Raw genomic sequence first — 22,468 nt, 5'->3', positions numbered from 1 at the left:
TACAGCATCCATTCCTGACTAAAACTCTTCAGAGTATAGGGATAGAGGGAAGATTCCTCAACTTCATAACATCCATCTATGAAAAACCCACAGCGAATATCATTCTCAATGGGGAAAACATGAGAGCCTTTCCACTGAGATCAGGAACACAACAAGGGTGCCTACTCTTGCCAGTGTTGTTGCTCATAGTACTAGAAGTCCTGGCAACAGCAGTCAGACAACAGAGAGAAATATAAGGTACTCAAATTGGCAAAGAAGTCAAATGCTCTCTCTTTGCAGATGACATGATAATCTATGTGGAAAACTCATAAGACTCCATGCCCAAACTACTAGAACTCATACTGCCGTTCAGTAATATGGCAGGATACAAAGTCAATGTACAGAAATCAGCTGCTTTCTTATACACTAACAATGAAACTGTAGAAAGAGAAATTAGAGAATTGATTCCCTTTACAGTAGCACCAAGAATGACAAAATACTTTGGAATAAACCTAACCAAAGAGGTAAAGGATCTGTACTCAGGGAACTACAGAACACTCATGAAAGAAATTGAAGAAGACACAAGAAGATGGAAGACCATTCCATGCTCATGGATTGGAAGAATAAACATTGTTAAGATGTCTATGCTGCCCAGAGCTATCTACACTTTCAATGCCATCCCAATCAAAATACCAATGGCATTTTTCAAAATGTTGGAACAAACAATCCTAAAATCTGTATGGAACCGTCAAAGACACTGAATCACCAAGGAAATGTTAAAAAAGAAAAACAAAATTGGTCGCATCATGTTGCCTGATTTCAAGCTATATTACAAAGCTGTGATCACCAAGACAGCAAGGTACTGGCACAAAAACAGACACATAGACCAGTGGAACAGAGTAGAGAACCCAGATATGGACCCTCAACTCTATGGTCAAATAATCTTTGACAAAGTAGGAAAAAATAGCCAATGGAAGAAAGTCAATCTCTTCAATAAACAGTTCTGGGAAAATTGGACAGCTATATACAGAAGAATGAAACTTGACCATTCTCTTACACCAGACACAAAGGTTAACTAAATGGTTGGGAGATCTCAACGTGAGGCAGGAATCCTAGAGGAGAACCTAGGCAGTAACCTCCTTGACATTGGCCACGGCAACTTCTTTCAGGACCTATCTCCAAAGGCAAAGGAAACAAAAGCAAAAAAGGAGTTTTGGGACTTCATCAAGATAAAAACCTTCTATACAGCAAAGGAAACAGTCAACAAAACAAAAAGACAACCCACGGAATTGGAGAAGATATTCACAAATGACACTACCGACAAAGGGCTGATAGCCAAGATCTATAAAGAGCTCCTCAAACTCAACACCCCAAAAACAGATAATCATGTCAGAAAATGGGTAGAAGAGATGAACAGACACTTCCCCAAAGAAGACATACAAATGGCTAACAGACACATGAAAAAGTATTTATCGTCATTAACCATCAGGAAAATTCAAATCAAAACCACATTGAGGGGCGCCTGGGTGGCTCAGTGGGTTAAGCCGCTGCCTTTGGCTCAGGTCATGATCTCAGGGTCCTGGGATCGAGTCCTGCATCGGGCTCTCTGCTCAGCAGGGAGCCTGCTTCCCTCCCTCTCTCTCTCTGCCTGTCTCTCTGCCTACTTGTGATCTCTCTCTGTCAAATAAATAAATAAAATCTTAAAAAAAAAAAAAAAACCACATTGAGGTACCACCTTACACCAGTTAGAATGGGGTGGGAAATGGGTGGGCCGGGTGGTGGGCATTAAGGAGGGCACGGACTTTGGGGAGCACTGGGTGTTATATGCGAATGATGAATCATCAGCAAAAACTCTTGAAGGTACTGTATGGTGATTAACATAACACAATAAAAAAAATAATAAAAAAATTTAAAATAAGGGCGCCTGGGTGGCTCAGTGGGTTAAGCCTCTGCCTTCAGCACAGGCCATGATCCCAGGGTCCTGGGATCGAGCCCCACATCGGGCTCTCTGCTCAGCGGGGAGCCTGCTTCCTCCTCTCTCTCTCTGCCTGCCTCTCTGCCTACTTGTGATCTCTGTCTGTCAAATGAATAAATAAAATAATTAAGAAAATTTTTTTAAAGTAAGATTTATTTTAAAGTGAGTGAACAAGTGAGTGGGGGGAGGGGCAGAGGGTGAGACTTACACCATCTTCCTACTCAGCTTGGAGCTTGATCCCAGGACCCATGAGATTATGATCTGACCCAAAACCAAAGTTGGACGCTCAACTGACCGAGCTACCCAGGTGCCCCTGAACAGGTTTTGTTTTTTTTTTTTAATTAAAAAAATATATATATATTTATTTATTTGACAGAGATCACAAGTAGGCAGAGAGGCAGGCAGAGAGAGAGAGGGGGAAGCAGGCTCCCCGCCGAGCAGAAAGCCCCATGCGGGGCTCCATCCCAGGACTCTGGGATCATGACCCAAGCTGAAGGCAGAGGCTTTAACCCACTGAGCCACCCAGGCGCCCCCTGAACAGGTTTTTTAAAAATGCTGTGCACACTGAGGATGAAAATCAAAACGTTTTCCCTGGCTCTTGGTGCACTGGAAATGGCAGGGAGACTGGAGCCTACCACTGGTTATATTTCGCACTGACCCCATATACATCACGTGAACAAAGGGTTGTAGGAATATCGGCTCACTTGCTGGAAGGTTGGGCATGTCCTGGGTGAGGTGTGGGAACGGGAATGGGCTGTTGAGTGAGTGGGAGTCCCCAGTCAGAGAGCCTGGACACGGCATGCTTGCAGAGGACAGGCAGACGCGAGGTGCTGAGAGTCCAACCCAGGCCTGGGGTTTCCGGGTGGCCAGGACACCTAGAAGGTAAAGGGCTGAGAGGGAAGCGTTAAGGGCTTCAGGTGTAGGCTGACCGGCCCGCGTGGGAGGTGTTGGGTGCTTCGGGCAGCAGGAGGACGGGTAAGCAGCGCTGTGGCATCGTGCTAGGATCAGTGTTGGCAAAAATCCTCACGCTGAGCATGGAGGAGGCAGGGAAGGGGGAGTGGCCGAGGCGGGTTGGCCAAGTGAGCGGGTCCTCAGGAATAGGACCCCTGCAGGGGAGTAGGGCATCTGCTGGCTTGTGTGAGGGCAGAAGTAGCAAGAGGAGAGCACTGGGGAGGGGTACTGATGCATTTTACCATGTGCCTTGTCACTGAGCGGTGTGCCTCGGTGCCATTAATTTCATTCCCTGAGCAGTATATCCAAAGAGAGGAAGTTTTTTGGGGGGCCTGGGTGGCTCAGTCGGTTAAGCCTCCCTCCAGCTCTTGGTTTTGGCCCAGGGTCTGGGGATTGAGCTGAAAATCTGCTTCTCGCTCTTCGTCTGTCCCTCCCCTGGCATGTGCTCTCTCTCTGTCTCTAAAATAAAAGAATAAGCATATTTTAAAAAATATTTTATTTTTTTATTTGACAGAGAGACAGTGAGAGAACACAAGCAGGGAAGTGGGACAGGGAGAAACAGACTCCCTCCGAGCGGGAGCCCGATGCAGCGCTCTATCCCGGGACCCTGGAATCATGACGTGAGCCAAAGGCAGATGCTTAACAACTGAGCTACCCAGCCTCACCCCCCCCCCCCCACTTTTTTTTTTCTTTTAAGAGAGATAGAGATAGAGCACACACAGGTAGGGGAGGGAGAAGCAGGCTCCTCGCTGAGCTGGGAGCCTGATGCAGGGCTTGACCCCAGGACCCGGGGATCGTGACCTGAGCCTAAGGCAGACACTTACTGACTAAGCCACCCAGGCGCCTAATAAATACAAAATTTATTTTTAAAAAAACAGCAGAAGTTTTTTGATGAATTTCAGTTTATCAAGTCTATTCTTTTTCCCCAGAGCACTTTTGCTTTTGGTATTGGTCCTAGAGATTTTCTTCTGCTTTTTACCCCCCAACCCCAAAATTTTCTGGACGGGCTGCGTGTCGGTGCTCGGTGCTGTTTGTCGGAAAGACGGTCTCTTCCCCACTGCATAGACGTCGTACCTCTGTGGAAAATCAGCTGACCGCGTGAGTTGTGAAGTCCAGTAGTAGAAATCCTCCAGTCTGGTTTGGTTTGGTTTCAGAATTGTTCTGGCTGCTCTAAGGCCTTGCACTTCTGTACAAGTTGTAGGGCTAGTCCCCCAGTTTCTACAAGAAGCCTGTGGGATTGTGAGTGGGATGCATTTAATCTGTAGATCCATTCAGGAAGAATCGGCGCCTTCGCACACTGTCTCTCCACTTACTTACGGTTTCCTTAATGTCTCCCAGCGGCGTGGGGCGCCTGGGTGGCCCAGTTGGTTAAGCCTCTGACTCTTGGTTTCCTCTCTGGTTGGGATCTCAGGGGCCCGAGGTGCGGCCCAGCGCTGGGCTCCACACTCAGCGCTTTACTTGTCCCTTGCCCCCTGCCCTCACCCCAGCCATGTGTGCGAGCTCTCTCTTTCTCTCAAGTGAACATATAAACCGTAAGTGTGTGTGTGTCCATCTCAGCAGTGTTTGATAACGTTACTGTCTAATACATCTCTTGTCAAATTTATTTTCTAATATTTCATATTTTGGCAGGGTGGGGGAAAATATTTCATATTACTTGACTCAGCAAATGGCACGAGTTCCAATTTTTGATTGTTTATTGTTAGCAAATAGAAATACAGTTGATTTTTAAAAATTTTTTAAAGATTGATTATTTATTTATTTGACAGATTGAAAGCACAAGTAGGCAGAGAGGCAGGCAGAGGGGGAGGGAGAAGCAGGCTCCCTGTTGAGCAGAGAGCCCGATGCGGGACTCAATCCCAGTACCCCGGGATCATGACCTGAGCCAAAGGCAGAGGCTTTAACCCACTGAGCCACCCAGGTACCCCATCTTCTTTCTTTTCTTTTTTTTTTTTTTTTTTAAGATTTTGTTTATCTGTCAGAGAGAGAGAGAGCGAGAGAGAGAGCACACACAGGCAGGCAGAGAGGCAGGCAGAGGGAGAAGTAGGCTCCCCGTGGAGCAAGGAGCCCAGTGTCGGACTCGATCCCAGGACACAGGGACCACGACCTGAGCCGAAGGCAGCCACCCAACCAACTGAGCCATGCAGGCGTCTCTTAAGATTTTATTTCTCTGAGAGAGAGTAGAGGGAGACGCAGAGGGAGAGGGACAGGCAGACTCCCTGCTGAGTACAGCGCCCGATGGAGGGCTCAGACCCATGACCTGAGCTGAAATCAAGAGTCAGACACTCAACTGAGCTACCCACGCACACCTGAGCATCTAGTTTCTTAAGGTAGAAGATCACATGGTTCTTCTTTTCTAATATAGACATTAGTGCTATAAATGTCCCACAAATGTTGGTATATTTTTTCATTTTCATTCACTTGAACTGCCTTGTAATTTTACTTTTGATTTCTTTTTTGCTTCATGTATTATTTTGAGGCACATTAAGTACTTTTTAAAATACTAATGGGGGGGCCCCTGGGTGGCTCAGTTGTTAAGCATCATCTGCCTTTGGCTTAGGTTGTGATCCCAGGGTCCTGGGATTGAGCCCGGGATGGAACCCCGCATCAGGCTCCCTGCTCAGTGGGGAGCCTGCTTCTCCCTCTCCCATTCCCCCTGCTTGTGTTCCCTCTCTCGGTCTCTCTCTCTCTCTGTGTCAAATGAATGAGTGAATGAATGCATGAATGAATGAATGACTTGGGAATATTTCAGATAGCCTTCTCTTATTGATTTTTAATTTAATTCCATTGCAGCCAGAGAACATACTCTGTATGACTTGAACTCTTTTAAATTGACTGAGATTTGTTTTCCTGCCCAGAATATAGTCAGTTTTGATAAATATTCCATGTACTTTCAGAAAAAAACATATTCTACTGTTAATGAAAAGATGGTTGTGTAAATACTATGTAGGTCAAGTTGGTTGACGGTATTGTTCAGGACTTCTCTACACTTAATGATTACTTTTACAGTTGTTTCGCTAATTATGGAGAAATCAGTTGTTTTGCTAATTATGGAGAATCTCCACTACAATTTGTTTAAAAGATTTTATTTATTTATTTATTCGTCAGAGAGAGAGAGAGGGAGAACACAAGCAGGCAGAGCAGCAGGCAGAGAGGAGCAGGTCCCCACTGAGCAAGGAGCTGGACGTGGGACTCAATCCCAGGATCCTGGGATCATGACCCGAGCTGAAGGCAGCAGCTTAACCAACTGAGCCCCCAGGCGTCCCTCCACTACAGTTTGTATTTGTCTATTTTTTCTTACATGTTCATTAGTTTAGGCTTTGTGTATTTCGAAGTTCTCCTATTAGGCACATAAATGTTTAGGATCGTATGTCTCCGATCTATTTTGTCTAATATTGACATAGTCACTCCAGTTTTCTTATAACTTGCATCAGCCTTGTCTTTTACCATCCTTTTTCTTTAACCTTTTTATATTAACATATGCAGTCTTTCTTGTGGATTTTTTTAGTATATGAGACAGACACAGTCATAATAACTATCTAAATGTTGTTTACTGATTTTTCTGCCTCATTTCTGGTTCAATTTGTATTTATTGATTCATTCCCATTGTGGGTTGTATTTTTTTTGCTTCTTTGCATGCCTGGTAATTTTTGATTGGATGCCAGACATTGTTATTTTACCTTGTTGGTGCTGGATTTTTTTTTTTTAAGATTTATTTATTTATTTGATAGACGGATCACAAGTAGGCAGAGAGACAGGCAGAGAGAGAGGAGGAAGCAGGCTCCCCGCTGAGCAGAGAGCCAGATTTGGAGCTCGATCTCAGGACCCTGAGACCATGACCTGAGCCGAAGGCAGAGGCTTTAATTCCCTGAGCCACCCAGGCGCCCCAGTGCTGGATATTTTTGTGTTCCTATTCTTCTTCTTTTTTTAGATTTTATTTATTTATTTGAGTGAGAGAAAGAGATAGTGATAGGCAGGACCAGCGAGAGGGAAAAGCAGACTCTCCACTAAGCAGGGACCCAGATGTGGGGCTCCGTTTCAGAACCCTGGTATTAGGACCTGAGCTGAAGGCAGACGCCCAACTGACCCCACCCCCACCCCCAGCGCCCCTGTTTATTATTCTTGAACTTTGTGCTGGGATGTAGCTGAGTGACTTAGGAACAATTTGATCTTTTCAGGTCTTATTTTTGGCTTTGTTAGGTAAGACCAGAACGGCACTTAGTTTACAGCTCGTTTTACTTTGTACTGAGGCAAGATTGTTTTGAGCGTTCTTCCCAACACTCTGTGACTTGTGGTGTTTTCCGTCTGGCCACTGAGAGCAGCCACGTGCTTGGCCTGTTGGGAGTTCTGGGGATTGTTTCTGCTAATCCTTCCAGGTAGGTTTTCCCTGGCTTTTGGTAATTTCTTCTTAAACATGGTGCTTGTATTAGTTTTCCTCTGCTGCTGTAACAAATTACCATAAACTTCATAGCTTAAATGACATATATTTAGTACACTAAGGTTCTTGAGGTCAGAAGTCTGATGTGGCTCTCACCAGGCTAAAATCCAGGGGTCAGTCGGGCTGTGCTCTTTTCTGGGTTCTCTGGGGAAAATCTGCTTCCTGCTCTCAGCTTGTTGGCAGAATTCGGTTCATTGTGGTTGTAGGAACAGAGTCCCTGTTTGATCACTGCCTGTGGACTGAGGGACATATCTGACTTTTAGTGGCCGCCCACGTTATGTGGTCCGGAGCCGCCTTCCTGTCTTTAAAGCCAGCTGTGGTGCGTTGGGTCCTTTCCACACTGGGAATTTCTCCTGCGCTTTCCACGCAGTCCCTGGACCCTGCTGGGAAGGCTTCTCTTCTGCAGTTGGGCTGGTCTCACCCACGTAATCCCTCCAACCACAGGGTTTGTACCCTTAACCCTATCTGCTGAGTTCCTTTTGGCACAGTCGGTAACGTAGCCACAGGTTCTGGGGGTGAGGACATGGTCGTCTTTGGGGACATTATTCTGCCACCCAGCATTGACCAGTAAGTCAGCTGAGTGACCAAGGTCTCTGGAGTTCTTGCTGGTACCAGAGTCTGCAAACCGGCAGGACCTGGTCTCCCAAGATACTCCCAGTGTGTCTCAACTCAGGTGTATTGCTGAGTCCTCCTGATGCCTGGATGCACCCCCGGACAGTGAGCTGGAGTACTCAAGGGCTCCTGGCCTTCATGTCCTGATGTCCATCACCGAAGTGACTGAGAACTACTGTTCCTCTTGAGTTGTTTGGGTCAGGAGAGCAAATTGGTGCGTTCCTCCCATCTGGGCTAGGAGCTCATGTCTCATTATTGTTTCCTTATTTTTTCTTCTGTTTGAGTTGGGTGCAGTTGGCCTTTTGCACTTCTCTGAAGAGCGCTCCAAACCTGCTGATCCCAAGTTGGTTTACCCTGGTTCCTTCCCGGGTGGTGGAGGGAGGTGGCCATGGCCTCCACAGGGTGAAACCTCTGCTCCAGAGACTGCAGCTTGCCCCCGTGGCTTTAGGCCACAGGCCTAGCACTCGGGGTCTAGGTTCTGTCCGGCGGTGCGCGGCCGCCTCTGGCAAGTATCTCTGGGCTCTTGTGGCACTTGCTGCCGGCGAACCTCACACCCCGCCCAACAGCCGTGAGGTTTCCAGCCCTTGATGCTTGGGGTTTGCGGTTTTTGCCTTCTTGCTCTGCCACAAATGAAATGTGTGTTTCTATGTCTTGTTTCCCTTGTTACTTTTAGATGCTTTCCAGGCAGAAAGGGGAAACACCGTGCTGATGCCAGCGTCTTTAAGCTAGTCTTCTCCATCTGCTTTCTAGCTGCTTGTGATTCCTGGAGATGCCTGATTTGCTAATTTTATCTTGTTTTCTAGTGCTCTTGTGGATTTACTTTTTTAAAACTTGCATCCTTGGGACATCTGCTGGCTCATTCAGTAGAGCCTGTGACTTTTTTTTTTTTTAAGATTTTTCATTTTAATTATTTGACAGAGAGAGAGAGAGAAAGCACATACAAGTAGGAAGAGTGGCAAACGGAGAGGGAGAAGCAGACTCCCAGCTGAGCAGTGAGCCCGATGCGGGACTCAATCTGAGGACCCTGGGATCATGACCTGAGCCGAAAGGCAGACGCTTGACCCACTGAGCCGCCCGGGCACCAGCAGCAGCTCTGGATCTTGGGTTGTGAGCTTGAGCCCCAGGCTGGGTGTAGAGAGATTAGTTAAAAAGAAAATCTTAAAAATATATAATAAAAGAAAAACTTGCATCTTCTCTGTCATTTCTTTGAGGTTTTGTTGGGAGGGACGTACACTTGAGGTCATCTCCCTTCCTGCGCCGGAGTCCTCGGGCACGCTCGTTCCGCCACCACGCTCCCTGTGGTTTCTCACGTCGCTTCTTCCCTTTTGTGTCTCTAGCGGGACGCGCGTCGCTCGTTAGGGGCAGTCACGGCAGCCCCTCTGGCATCTCCGTCCTTTCGCGGCTGAGAGGTCATCCGGGGCCCAGCGTGCAAGAGATCGGTAGAGGGCGGGCGGCGTGGCCGGCAAACAGCAGACGTTGCGTTAGAAAGCTGCCGGCGACGGTGCTGAGGGCCGACGGCCCCTCTGACCTTAAGGGCCCTGGAGAGTGCAACGTAGGCCTCACCCTGTGACCCTGTGGAGAAGAGGCAGAGGCCCTTGCACACTCAGGGACTTGGTCCCATGAAGCCTGCAGTGCACCTCTTTTTTTGTAAGATCTATTTTATTTTATTACTATTTTAAAAATAATAATAATAAAATAATAAAAATAAATAATATTTATAAATATAATAAGTATAAATATAAAGAAAAATAATATAAATAAATAAAAATATAAAATAAATAATATTTATTTATTTGACAGAGAGACACAGCGAGAGAGGGAACACAGGCAGGGGGAGTAGCAGAGGGGGAAGCAGACTACCCCCCATCTGAGCAGAGAGCTTGATGCGGGGCTCGATCCCAGGATCCTGGGACCATGACCCGAGTCCAAGGCAAACGCTTAAGGCCTGAGCCCCCCAGGCTCCTCAAGATTTATTTCATTCAGAGAGAAAGTGGGCGAGGGAGAGGCAGAGGGAGAGTGAGGGGAGCCTCAGGAAGACCTCCACGGAGCCTGAAGCCCGACTCGGGGCTCGGTATCACCACCCTGAGACCGTGACCCACACCGAAACCAAGAGTAGGTCACTCAGGTGCTCCGATAGCTGCACCTCTTCATGCCATGGGCCGTTTGGACGGTCGGTGTCTGCTGGCAGGGAACCTGCTAGATCCCCGTGCTGCCCACCCAGCCTGTCCGAGCCACGACGAGGCTCGTTCTGTGCCCTGCTGGGATTCTTGGCTCGGTGGGTCCTGAGCCTGCGGTGATCAAGGTCTTGGCGCAGGTTTCTCTGCCCACACAGACTGCTCCTGACGTCTGCCTTAGGTGTGCCCCTCTCCTCTACACAGCTCAGGGAGATGCCGTAGGTGGAAGCAGTACCGCCTTTGCCCAGGTCACCGCGTGGGGCTGACGTCACCCTGGTGGGGCTGCCGGCGTGGGGGGGGCAGAGGACAGCTGGCAGCTGTTGAGGGACGCCGCCTCCTGTCCTCCGTGAGTGGTTCTGCCCCGCTGTGGCAGCTAGCTCCCACGGGAAAAGGCACTGGGATCGTGGGGTTTTTCGATGAGTGGTTTTTGGTTTTTTTTTTTTAAATTTTTTAGGGAGAGTGCATGTGAGTGGGGGAGGAAGGGGGGCCGGGGGCCGAGGGAGAGTCTCAAGCAGACTCCCCGCCGAGAGGGCCCGACCTAGGGCTGCATCCCGAGAGCCCGGGATCATGACCTGAGACGAAATGGAGAGTTGGAGGCGAACAGGCCGAGCCCCGCGCCGGCGCCCTGAGGTCATGTCTCTCGGTGGCGCAGGCGTCTGACCTAGCCGCTGGGTTTTTGCTTCCTCGAGGTTTGGGAAGAAGCTGTCCGCGCATGCCGTGGGTGAGGCGGAGGCGAGATGACCGAGTCCTATGTGAAGAGTGAGTGTGGGGGCCCCGCGGGCAGGACGCAGGAGCACCTGGCACCGGGCGGCGTCTCTGGGAGCCCCGAGGGGCCTGGGCTGCTCCCAGGCCGGGCAGCTTCGCACCTGGCCCCGAGCCCGTAGCGCCCGCGTTTATAGCAGCCGCGGTCCAGCGGGGGCAGGAGTCGTGGGGCAGTCAGGGCCTGGGGAGTCAGGGCAGGCTGCGGCTGGCCAGAGCGCCCTCGGAGCGGACAGCCCGTGGGTGCCAAGCAGACCCCGGTGGGCCAGGGGGTGGGAGGCGGCGCCCCGGGGGTGGAGGGTGGCGGCAGGCAAGGCGGCGGGAACGCGCCGGGGAGCGAGGGGCCGGCGTCCTGCGGTGGGAGGCCAAGGCGGTGGCTGGCCGGGCGGGCTGCGCCTGAGCGTCCGTGCTGGGCTTTGTCGTTGCAGAGCTGGCCGCCATCCTGCTGGACGCCATCACCGACAAGGACCCTCTGGTGCAGGAGCAGGTGTGTGGCGCCCTGTGCGCCCTGGGAGAGGCTGCGCCGGAGGAGGCACTCGGCGCCTGTGAGGAGTACCTGCGGCAGCATGAGAAGGTAGTCCCTGCCCAGCGGGGCCGGGCGCGGGGGCGGCGCCTGTAGGTGGCGGTGGGTCCGTGGCTGTGCCGTCAGTTGCTGTGGGCGGAAAGCCGCATTCCCTTGAGGTGGGACATGTCCAGGACAGATGAGACCCCTTGTCTTGTGGCCAGCGCCTTGGCCTGTGTGGGGGCACCGGCTGGGGGCGGTGCCGCGTCCAGCGGTCACACACAGGGGGTGTGTTGCTGTCCCCGGTCAGTCACTGGCCAGAGACTGAACCGCTCTCCCTGCCAGGGTCTGTGCTGTCCCCCAGGGAGAGAAGGCCCCTTGTCATTAGCTGCAGCGCGACGAGTGTTCTGCGGTGGGGGTGGAAGTCGGGGCTGCCCCAGGAGACGGGGCCTTTCCCTCACCCTCCTGCTGCCTGCTGGCGGGGCAGGGGCCGGGCAGGGGCGGCAGACCCCTGGGGACCTGTGTGCTGCCCGTGCCCCGGGGGGACCCTGTCGGTGCTGCCGGAGCGCCTCCGAGCCAGCGCTCCTCCTGGCCTCACTGCTGTCTGCTGGGTCTCAGCCCCGTGACGCTGTGACGCTGCTGGATCCCTGTGCACTGTCTCTCTTCTGTCTCAGCGTGTGGTCTGGGCCCTTCCCGGCAGGGGAAGGCACTTCTGCAGCCTCCAAAGACTGTTTCTCTTTGTGTGATTTGACCCCCAGATGTGGAAAAAGGGATCTCTCTGCAATGGGAGGTCATTCTCTCTCGTGTCTCGGGTGCCATCTCCTGGGGGAGCAGCTCCGTCCCCCGAGCGGCCACTGAGCCAGTTGTTCCTGGGTGTCTGTGTTGGTGTAGGACACTAGGACTGCCCGCGGGCGCCGGGGTTAGAGGTGCACCGTTCTTGGTGCGAGAGCACGCTCCCATGCTTGGGCACCATGCACCCCTCGTGGCTCTCCCGTGGCTCTGTGGAGCTTCGTGTTGACGTGCTGGGCGCCAGTGCCCTTCTCAGTGGCGCAGAAGGGGCCGGCCGTGATGTGCTGGATCAGCATCCGATGGGACCGCAGACCAGACCGGGGCCGCCCGGCCGCTTGAGGGGCTGGCCCAGGAGCGCTTACTGAGGGGCTACAGGAGCCCTTGTGAGTTTTAGTGACTCGTCGCAAAATTTACGTGGGCCTCATGCTTGTCGTTCTCTAGCTCACTTATGATTTTATCCCACTCCTAGCCTTTCCGTTTCTTTAAACAACTTCAAAATAAAAATCTTCGCTCACATTTGCATATTTGCGGTAAACATGCGCTCAGTGGGAAGCTCTGTCCCGCGGAAACGTGCTCCTCCGGTCGCCTCTGTCCCCCGAAGGCCACTCCAGGGTCGGCCGCTCCTGTGCTGCATCCCAGCCGGGCTTCCTGGGGCCTCTCCCCGGAGGGAGTGCGGGCAGGGTGCCCATGGGGCGCTCAGGTAGGGCTGGGGAGCGACTGCGGGAACCGAGGCAAAAATCACCATCCAGGTCTGTCAAGCGCTTACTCTGGCAAGAGCAGACTTGGGCTTGTCGCAGCTGCGGAGGCCGGGAGTCGCAGGACACCGTGCTGGCAGCTCCCGTGTGTGGCGGGGCCCACTTCTTGGTGTACAGACCGCTGTCTCCTCGTCATGTCCTCGCACGGCAGAGGGGAGTCGGGGCTTCCTGCGGTCTCTTTAGCAGGCAGTGATCCCCCGTGGGGCTCCACCCTTGTGACCTACTCAGCGCCCGAAGACCCTGCTCCCACGGCCATCCTCCGGGGCTCGGTTCCCTCACAGCCGTTCCAAGGGCCCGTCTCTAGCAGTAGAGAAGCCCAACTTGCCAGTGTGACTGACGCTTTTCTTCTCTTTGTTCTGCTTTTTCGGGCTGGTTTCAACGTCATGTGCTCCCATCTGGCTTCCTCTAGAATCTCATCCTAACGTAAGGGACTCGTAACCGGCCACTTGTCAGCTCACTGCAGGTCTCCACACGGAGGCTGTGTGTGGCCGCAGCAGGCAAGCCCGGGTGTGGGTGTGGGTCCCAACCCACCGGGCCACTGGGCTCGAACCGTGTGAACCCACCTCCCCCATGAGAAGTGGAATGGATTCTCTGGTCACGCAAGAGACTTGAGAGCCCAATGTCAGAACACAAAGCCGCAGCGGCCACTGCTGCAGCCGGAGGGGGTTGCCCGCGGTGCTGTTAGTCCGCCGCGACAGTCCGAGTCTGCTGGAGGGAGCAGCTTTGGGGTCAGGGCCTTAGATGGCTGTGGGGCTCATCCTGTGCCCTGGGATCACCCGTGACCAGGGTCCAGCCTACACATGGCCTGGGTAGCCAGGTCAATCTCTTTAGCAGGTGTGGTCCATTGGGGGGAAGAGACAGAACAATGGGTCCTCTGGTGACCCGCCACATGGCTATAGAGCCCGAAGTCTCACACACGCCCACCCTGGGCCCGGATCGGCAGCAGGCAAGCCCAGTGCGCCGTCCCCTTCTGTCCGTCTGTCCAGCTCAGTTCCTGCTGCGCTCAGATGACAGAGGGGCTGTGGTTTTATCCCTGTGCGCGCAGGGCCTGCGGAGGCCTGACGGACAACCTGTGTGGGAAGCGGACAAGCCGCGCTCTGGTATGACCGGCGCTCTGCCTGTTGGACTTCCCAGAGCAATGGAAAATGCGGGGGGGGCGGGCACATTTTCTTTAAAAATGAGCCACTGTTGTCGTCTCTGTCAAAATCCCAGTGATGTTTTTTTGCGGAAATAGGAAAAGCCGCCATAAAATTCCTCTGGAATCTCAGGGGACCCAGGATAGCCCGAACAGTGTTAAAAAAGAACAAAGCCGGGAGCTCACGCTTCTTGGCCTCAGAACCTGCTGCAGAGCCCCTGGAGTCAGACAGGGCGGTGGGGACGGGCGTAGAGACAGACTCGTAGATGAGCGGAATAGGACTGAGAGCCCAGGAGAAAAGCCTCACGTGTGTGGTCGGAGGCAAGGGAAGAAAACCGAAAACTAGAGCTTTCCCCCGGAAAACTCGGGCAGATCATGTGATCTGTTCGTATATCTAGAGATGTTTATGATGTGTTGGCTTTTTTCAGGAGCAAAAGTCACGTCCATTCCTGGGGCCCACCCTGGGAGGGAGCTTGTGCTCCGGACTGAGCAACAGCCCTGGCGGCCGTATGCCCCTGCTTTCCTAGGCTCCTCCAGCCCGAGTCGTCTCTCTCCCTTGCCACTTTGTCTCTGGTCCCACAAGCTCAGTCCTGTCCCAGCGCGGGCCCGGGTACCACCCACTGCAGAGTGCCCCCACCTGCCACCGGGATGCTCCGTTCCTGGGGGTGGGCGAGTCCTCAGGAAAGGCCAGTGGGGGTCTTCCCCTGCCCCCAGCCAGTGTCTTGTCCTCGCCTCCAGACTGAGCGCCTGGGGGCTCCTGGCTGGATGGAGTCTTCCACGTGGCTGGGCTGGGCTCCTCTCCGCGGCCTTGTCATCACAGTAGGGTGTCTGGGCTTCCTTGCCCTGGCCCTCCCCCTGGCCCCCACCTGCAGCTTCGCAGTCGGGGCAAGGATGAGCGCCCGGTGGCGTCGCCGCTGCGAGGTGCAGACGTGGACGGTGTCTGGGCCAGTGGCTGGGCTTGTGCAGGGCCCGCCCGGAGCAAGGAGAAGCCCCAGTGGTAGCTGGGGACGGCCCCAGGGGCGCAGGGGCCGGGCCGTGCCATCATCTCCCGTGTTAGTCTTGGGACCCTTGGGTGTGTTTGCCAGTTTGGGGAGGACTGTGACAGACGAGGCTCCCTGGGGTGGGAAGGGCCCCAGAGTGAGGAGAGGGCCCTCGGGTGGAAGGGCCCGCCAGTGGTCTCTGACAGGCGCTCCTGGGGAGCCCGGAGGATGCCTGGTGACAGAGACCCCTGCCGTGATGGGGTGTCACGGGGCAGTGCAGCCTCTAGCCGGGAGATCCTGGCCACAGTGGGGAGGGCTGTCGTCACCCCTCGTGAGTCTTGCACAGAACTCTCCTGGCACTGCTGACAGTCAGGGGCCCCGAGTCCCTCTCACGGTCCTTGCTGGGTGAGGCACTAAGGCGCTGGGCACACGGGGCGCCGTCGGGCGTGCTCCTTTCCGCCCTGCTGGGGCGGCCGCAGGTGCTTTTGTCCCGAGGAGCCCTCCAAAGAGAGCAGGAGGCGTCAGCAGGGTGCCTGGGTGCTGGGCTCACCTTCCAGGACCTTCCTCCATGGTCTCTCTCTGCTCAGCTGGCACACCCTTACCGGACGATGATCCTGAGGGCCGTGGAGGTGCTTGTGAGCAGCCACATCGGTGAGCTGGACAAGGCTGAGGCCAGGGCTGTCACCCTCCTGGCTTCCAGCGAGATGACCAGGGCGAAGGTATGGCTGCACCTGTGTGGCTTGGGGCAGGAAGCTGCTTCCCTAGAACTCCCTACCAGGCGCATCAGGAATGCGGTCACCCATGACTAGGGGTGGCGATCGAAGCAGAGAGCAAAATTCCTAAACTCTCCGGGCAGCTGTGGGGGCAGGGGGGCCTGCATCCCAGTTTTGGGGGGTGCTGCTGGGCTCCACACAGGGCCTGGCTCCCAGTGCCGGCTCCTTGCGGTGGGAGTGGCAGGTGCTTGGTGGCCTCTCCTGGGTGGGGGAGGGGGTCGCGTGTCCTTCGTGAGCTCAGGGCGTCAGTGCACATTTGGGGGGGGGGGCAGGAGTTGGTCTGTGACTGGCAGCGGGCCGCCAGCGACGTCCTGGTGGCCGTCGGAAAGCGCTTCGTCAGCACGGTGATGGAGGAGCTGCTGAGCAAGTTCCAGCCCGGGGCCCTGCCCCACTGCTCCGTCGTGCAGACCCTTGCCAACCTCGCGGCCTCCAACGGTAGGTGCCGCTTGGCCCGCCTCCGCCTGCATCCCGGAGCCTGTCGGGAGGGCCTCTGCACCACCTGGCCCAGGCCCCCTCTGCCTCTCTGGGGGGGCACGGGGAGGCCAGGCCGGGGGAGGCGGGGGTGGCGGGTAGCCCCTCACGCACCCCCCTTTTGCAGTGTTCGGCATGGTGCCCTTCCTGACGTCCATCCTGAGTACCATGCTACCCATGCTGGGCATGGCCAAGCACGACGCAATGAGGGTGGCCTTCTGCTGCGGTAAGATGGGGTCTCTGAAGGCGGGCGAGGCCTCCGGGGAGGGGACTGGGAGTAGCCTGCCCTCCACCCCCAGCCTTTGTGGAGGGTCATGAGTCCTCTGGGCTCCAGGAGGAGGTTCAGGGCACCGGTAGGTGCCCGCAGGCGTGTGGGTAGAGCTCGGCCTCGGCCTCTGGCTGCTGGTGGGGACCGCTCTACCTCACTGGCAGGTCCCTGAGGCCCAGACCCTTGTGGGGGCGCGGGAAGAACCCTCCCCAGAGCCGCAGGGGCTTCCCGCTTTTCTCCATGTTCAGTGCTGGGCGCCTCGGAGAGCGGTCTTCACTGCGCTCCCACCGCCTCTGCTGCCCTCCGCGTGGCTGGGCGGAGGCTGGGCGTCCCTCCACAGCCGCAGCACCGCCGTTCCCAGCTCTGGCACCGAGGAGAGGGCCGGGAGCGCCGGCTCAGCCCAGACTGTCGGAACAGGACTCTGGTTAGGAGGGTCCCGGACATGGCTGGTGACGGGACAGGGTCAGGGGCCGCCCGGAGCTCAGCTGAGGGGTTGCTGGCTCTTTGCCAGCCGGCCTTGTCCTGCTGTTGCCACTTGGTGCCCCGCAGGTGGGCTGGAGCCTGGGAAAGCTGCCGGCCTGTGCGCACCTGGGGGCTTTCGAAGCAAGGGACTGGAGCTTTGGGACCTCGCCCACCCTGCTCACAGTGGCTTTGGGTCCCAGGTCCTGGGATGGGGCTCCAGCTTCTGCCGCCTCCTTACGGCCCCTTGTTCACGTGTCACTTGTCCCTGCCGTGGTCTCCTTCCTGCCTTCTCGGCTCCTCCTGCTGCACATGATGCCAGACTCCGGGTTGGGCACGGAAACTCTCCTTGACGCGGTTCTGGCTGAAAAGACAGCTTGAGACAGGATCCCGGGGACGCTGAGCCGGGATCTCCTCTGAGCAGGGACGCGGGGCGCGACACAGAAGGGACAGGCCGTGTGGGGTGTGGGGGCTTGAGCCCCGGGTGTATACTTAGAGGTGCGGAAGACAAGGCAGGGTGTTGGGAGGCCATCCGGGACGGGTGCATCCAGGCTGAGCGGGAGCGGGAGAAGAGCCCCAGGGCCCAGTAGCGTCCGCCCTGCGCAGCTCCTCGGAAGGGCGCGGTGGTCTGTGGCCGCCCGACTGGAACAGGAGGCTGACCCGCAGTGACGGAGCCCTGATCTCTTCCCCGTGGCAGTTTTTACTCCGTCTGTGTCTTCTCTCACATGTGAAGCGGGCTGGTTTCAGCACCAGACTCGGCCGTAGGACGTCCCCGTAGCAGGCTGCGGGCCTCCTGTCCTGGCGGGCAGGCCTGTGTCCCCTGAGGACGATGGTCCTGGGCCAAGCACAGGACCTGTACGCGCTCGAAGGCCCTCCCTGGTTGAGTTTCTTGGACCCTTGGGCCGGGGCGGGAAGAGCTGGGATGCGCAGAGGGGGAGCTGGTGTTCCCCAGAGGCCGCGTGTGCGAGGGGCCCGGCCATCCCAGCCCGACAGCCAGATTAGCGCCTGCGGGGACACGAGAGGGGAGGGGAAAGCCTGGGGGAAAGGAAAGGTGCCACTAACCCCTCGGGGAGGCGGGAGAGGGGAGCAGAGTGTGTTGCCGTGAGGCAGCTGCTGCCAGAGAGCACAGCTGCGCTTTTTGGGGTGACAGACACAGTGACAGGGGCAACCAGAGATGGAAGAGGAAGCGGAGGAAATCCCCAGAAAACAGCAAAAATGCAAACATACGGAAGTAGAGAAGGGAGGACTGGCGTGACGTCGTGGTCAAGCAGACCCTGTCGGAAGAGCGCACGGGGCAATTGGGCACGGGGGCTGCCCAGGCCTGGCCCGGGGCGGGGGTACCAGGCAGCAGGGCCCTCCGGCACCCACACCGAGACGCTTTGTGGGGCGGCCCCTCCCCCGCGCACAGGAGGGTGCTGTGCACCATGGACTTGCACACTGCCCAGAGGCCATGTGCAGGGCCCCGTCCATGGCCAGGGGAGGCCCCGGACACGGGCAGGAGATGCAGGAGGTGCGGGCTGGCGTGGCTCGGGCTGGCTGCCCTCCCCTGGGGGAGGTGGTGAGGAAAGCTGCAGACCCGTCTCGCATGAGGGAAAGGTCCGCCCCAGTGCTTGCTTCTGGAGGAAAGGAAGTGGAGGTTGGGGAGGGCATAGAGAACGGCTGTTTGACCTTCGTGTGTGTGTGTGTGTGTGTGTGAGTGTGTGTGAGTGTGAGTGAGTGTGAGTGAGTGACAGGTAAAACCTAGTAATAAAGTGGGGAGGTTGATTTCTGCTTCCGGGAACAGAGTGGTCTGTCACCCTGAAAAACCTCGCTACAAAATGCTAAGAAATGCCGGTCAGCCTGACAACCGTCCTGATGATGGAGCTCAGAGAGGCGAGAGCACTGGGGGGCAGGACGAGAGCGGACTCTGGCCCCGCTCCCCGTGGCCAGCAGCCGTGCGGCAGGTGGGGGCGCATCTGCCTGGGCCAGACCCTCCAGAAACCCGGGATGACACAGAAGGGCTCCAGGACATGGTTTTCTCCTGAAGTTTTTTTATTTTTTAAAATGTTTTATTTACTTGAGAGAGAGAGAGAGGGCACACAGGCAGGGGGAGTGGGAAAGGGAGATGCAGACTCCCCGCTGAGCACAGAGCCTGGACTCGGGGCTCGGTCCCAGGACCCCAAGATCATGACCTGAACCGAAGGCAGATGCTTAACGACTGAGCCAGCCAGGTGCCCCTCTTCTAAAATTTCTTTAAATTCTATTTCTTGGGAACTCAACTGATGGCCCCTGTGTACACCAAAGCGTTGGGCTCATTCTTTGTCGGACTGGGGAGCCCATGATGGGAAGTTAGCCGTGTAAGTTGGCCACGTGAGAGCTGGGCTGGACAGGCTTGCGGATCTGCCGGCTGAGGCGGCAGCTCCCTGGGGGTCACCTCCGAGGGGGCCTCACAGACTGGTGCGGTGCCCTCCCCACAAGGCCTGGGAGTCATCGGCCCTCCTGGCCACTGCCCGGCTGCTCCACTACCCAGCCCTTAGAAGGGCCACACGGAGCGGGGCTACACGACGGGGCCCTCGCTCGGCCTTCCTTTGACCCAGTGTCAGCCCCTTGCTGACCACTCCTAGGCTTTTGTCTCTGCCGGGACTCGCCCGCCCGGATGTCCACGAGCGCAGTCACCGTGGGAGATGCGGCACGCTGCCCCCAGCCTGCCCCACCCCAGCCTGGGCCCTGTGACCCCGGTAGAGTGAGTGGCACTTGTGGCTCTGGGAGGGGTGAAGGGGCACGAGGCCTCTGCCTTTTACCTTACAGCCGGCTGCCGTGGGCCCAGCGCTATGAACGAGACCATCTGGCGCTGGTTGGTACCTGTGTGGGTTTCCCAGAGCCACTGTGACACAGTACCCCAAATTAGGGCGCTTCAGTGAGAAAAATAGGGGGCAGGTTGGCTCTGTCTGTGGAGCATGTGACTTTTGGTCTCAGGGTTATGAGTTTGAGCCCTACTTTGGGTGTAGGAATTACTTAAAAATAAAATCTTTTTTTTTTTTTTTTAAAGATTATTTATTTATTTATTTGACGGACAGAGATCACAAGTAGGCAGAGAGGCAGGCAGAGAGAGAGGAAGGGAAGCAGGCTCCCCGCTGAGCAGAGAGCCCGACGCAGAGCTCGATCTCAGGACCCTGGGATCATGACCTGGGCCGAAGGCAGAGGCTCAACCCACTGAGCCACCCAGGTGCCCCTTAAAAGTAAAATCTTAAAAAAGAAGATAAAAAGATAAAAGTATTCTGTCATGGTTCTGGAGGCCAGAAGTGCGAGATAGCTGTCACCAGCGTTGGTTTCTTCGGGGCTCAGAGGCTCTGCTCCTTGGTCCCCCGCCCTCCGCCAGCGTCTGGTCTGTCTGTACCCTGCTGCCACCCCGCTGTCTCCTCTTTGTGTCTCTGTGTCTGTGTATTCTCTTCTAGGGACACAGTCATGTACGATTTAGGGCCCAGCATACCCCGCCATCGCAGCTTAAGCAGTCGTATCTGCAGAGAGCTGCTGGATTCTGGGAAGGACATGGGTGTGGCCGCTGTGCTGGGGGGGTGCCTTGCAGGTGGCTGGGGGCGCTGTTGTCAGGGTAACCGGCGCCCTCCCCCCTCCCCCCTGCAACAGCTCTGCAGCACTTCAGCGAGAGCATTCTGGAGTACCTGGCCGACCTGGACCAAGCCCCAGACCCGACGGTCAGGAAGGACACCTTTGCCGCCGACATGCTCAGTGCCTACGATATCCTCTTCAACCACTGGCTGCAGAGCCGCGAAGCCAAGGTGGCACTCGTCAGTGTGTCGGGAGCCTGGCTGCTTCCCCCACCAACGGGGGACAGGTCCTGGGCTGCTGTCCACACAGGCTTCAGTCCCTTCTGTGTCCTGCCCTCTGGCTCGGGATGGGGGTTGCATTGGGGAGTGGGGGTGCCCTGTGCAGGGTCCCTGCAGAATACAAGAATACGGCTTGTTTCCTGCCCTCCTACCCCTCTCTGCTGGACGCGGCTCATCGCCGGGGGTTGGGGGGCGGTCTCCTTCACGGCCTCCCTCCGTGGCCACTGTCCAGACCCCGGCTGTGTGTGGTCACGCTGACCTCTCTGCCTCTGGACCCCTCTCGGACCCGCAGTCATGTGGTAGCGGGGCTCTCCTCACTTCTGGCCTGGGTTCTTGGTGGGCGGGCCTTTTGCCTCTTCTCCACTTGGGTCAGTGGTTTGGGCCTGAGTGGCATGATTCTCTCGCTCTCAGCTCCGGCTCGCTGTGGTGGAGGCCCTGGGCCCCATGAGCCACCTGCTGCCTGGCGAGAAGCTGGAAGAGCAGCTGCCCAAGCTCCTGCCTGGGGTCCTGGCCCTCTACAAGAAGCACGCGGAGACCTTCCACGTGTCCAAGGTGCACACCTGCACGCCATGGCCTGCGCAGAGCTCTGTCCCGGGGACTGGTCCCCAGCTGGCTGGGATGGGTGGGTGTAGCACCTGGGAAGGGTGGCTCAGGGTGCTGCTGGAGGCCGTGGTGGGTGGGGCCCGGTCACACTTGTCGCTGCCCTGCCCTGCCCAGGGGTCCTTCACTCGGCTATGCTGCCTGTCCCGAGACTTGCCCTCCTCTCTTAATTCTTGACTTGGACGTAGGTCTCCCTTACCTGAGCCCTGGACTGGGGTCTTTGTGGCCAGGAGGTGGGGCTGGGGGCTTGAAGGAAGACCGAAGGCGCCTGTCCTCTGTGTCTGAGCAGAGCCTGGGCCAGATCCTTGAGGCCGCGGTGAGCGTGGGCAGCCGCACGCTGGAGCCGCAGCTGGACTCGCTCCTGGCCGCCCTGCATGCTCAGGTAGGGTGCACGGGACGGGAGCGGGGAGGGGGGCACCTGTGGCTGCGCAGGCTGGGGCTCCACAGGAAGGGTGCAGGGGGGCACCCTGGGGACAGGGCTGGTAGGACGGGGCAGTTCCTGGTGCTGCCCGTGGCCAGCCCTTGGGTGCAGATGCCTGCTGAGCCGTGCAGGGGGCAAGAGTGGTGTCCAGCCTGGCAGCACTGAAGTTGTGGTGTTCCCTGGGCCACGGGTGTGACACCCGGGTGAAGCTCCTCCCCGGCAGGAGTGGGCGGGAAGGCGGGAGAGAGGCCTCAGATGGCCTGGGGGCATCTGCCCTGGCTGTGGGCCACTGTCCATGGAGAGGGAAGGGCTCCTGAAAAATAGCAGGGCTGGGCTCCTGTGGGCCCATGAGCTGTGCAGCCCTGTCTCTAGGTCAGAGGAGAGATGTGGAGGTCCCGGGAACAGAGGCGGGTGGGTGGAGTGGTAGGTAGTCCTGTCCACAAACTCTCTGAAAGAGGAAAGAGGGGCATAAAACGAGAGAGAGGAGGGGGCGGACATGGGTCTCCTTCCTGCTCTGCAGCCCGGCGGCCCCTCCCACGGCACCTGGAACACAGGCCTGGCCCCACCTGGTCTGCCCAGCCAGGAGCAGGGAGGGCTGCAGTAGAG

General features: G+C 56.3%; 1 protein-coding gene across 6 annotated transcripts in view; it reads left to right on the top strand.

Moving 5' to 3' along the window:
- MROH1 (maestro heat like repeat family member 1) overlaps positions 1 to 22,468 on the top strand; it is a 60,957-nt gene that overhangs the window by 4,509 nt on the left and 33,980 nt on the right. For 5 of the 6 annotated variants that reach the window (XM_059165455.1, XM_059165458.1, XM_059165454.1 and 2 more), the window contains exons 2-9: positions 10,816 to 10,885; positions 11,314 to 11,459; positions 15,634 to 15,765; positions 16,092 to 16,254; positions 16,418 to 16,516; positions 20,642 to 20,793; positions 21,253 to 21,393; positions 21,731 to 21,823. In XM_059165455.1, coding sequence (XP_059021438.1) covers positions 10,864 to 10,885; positions 11,314 to 11,459; positions 15,634 to 15,765; positions 16,092 to 16,254; positions 16,418 to 16,516; positions 20,642 to 20,793; positions 21,253 to 21,393; positions 21,731 to 21,823 — 948 coding nt within the window. In that variant the 5' untranslated portion in view covers positions 10,816 to 10,863. Of the gene's footprint in view, positions 1 to 10,453; positions 10,473 to 10,815; positions 10,886 to 11,313; positions 11,460 to 15,633; positions 15,766 to 16,091; positions 16,255 to 16,417; positions 16,517 to 20,641; positions 20,794 to 21,252; positions 21,394 to 21,730; positions 21,824 to 22,468 lie in introns of those variants that run through there. The other variant, XM_059165456.1, reaches the window with a different exon arrangement.

Source organism: Mustela lutreola, chromosome 3 (genome assembly GCF_030435805.1).
Source record: "Mustela lutreola isolate mMusLut2 chromosome 3, mMusLut2.pri, whole genome shotgun sequence".
Taxonomy (NCBI): Eukaryota; Metazoa; Chordata; class Mammalia; order Carnivora; family Mustelidae; genus Mustela; species Mustela lutreola.
Note: the sequence above shows the minus strand (reverse complement) of the source record. Positions and strands in the feature narration are given on the sequence as shown.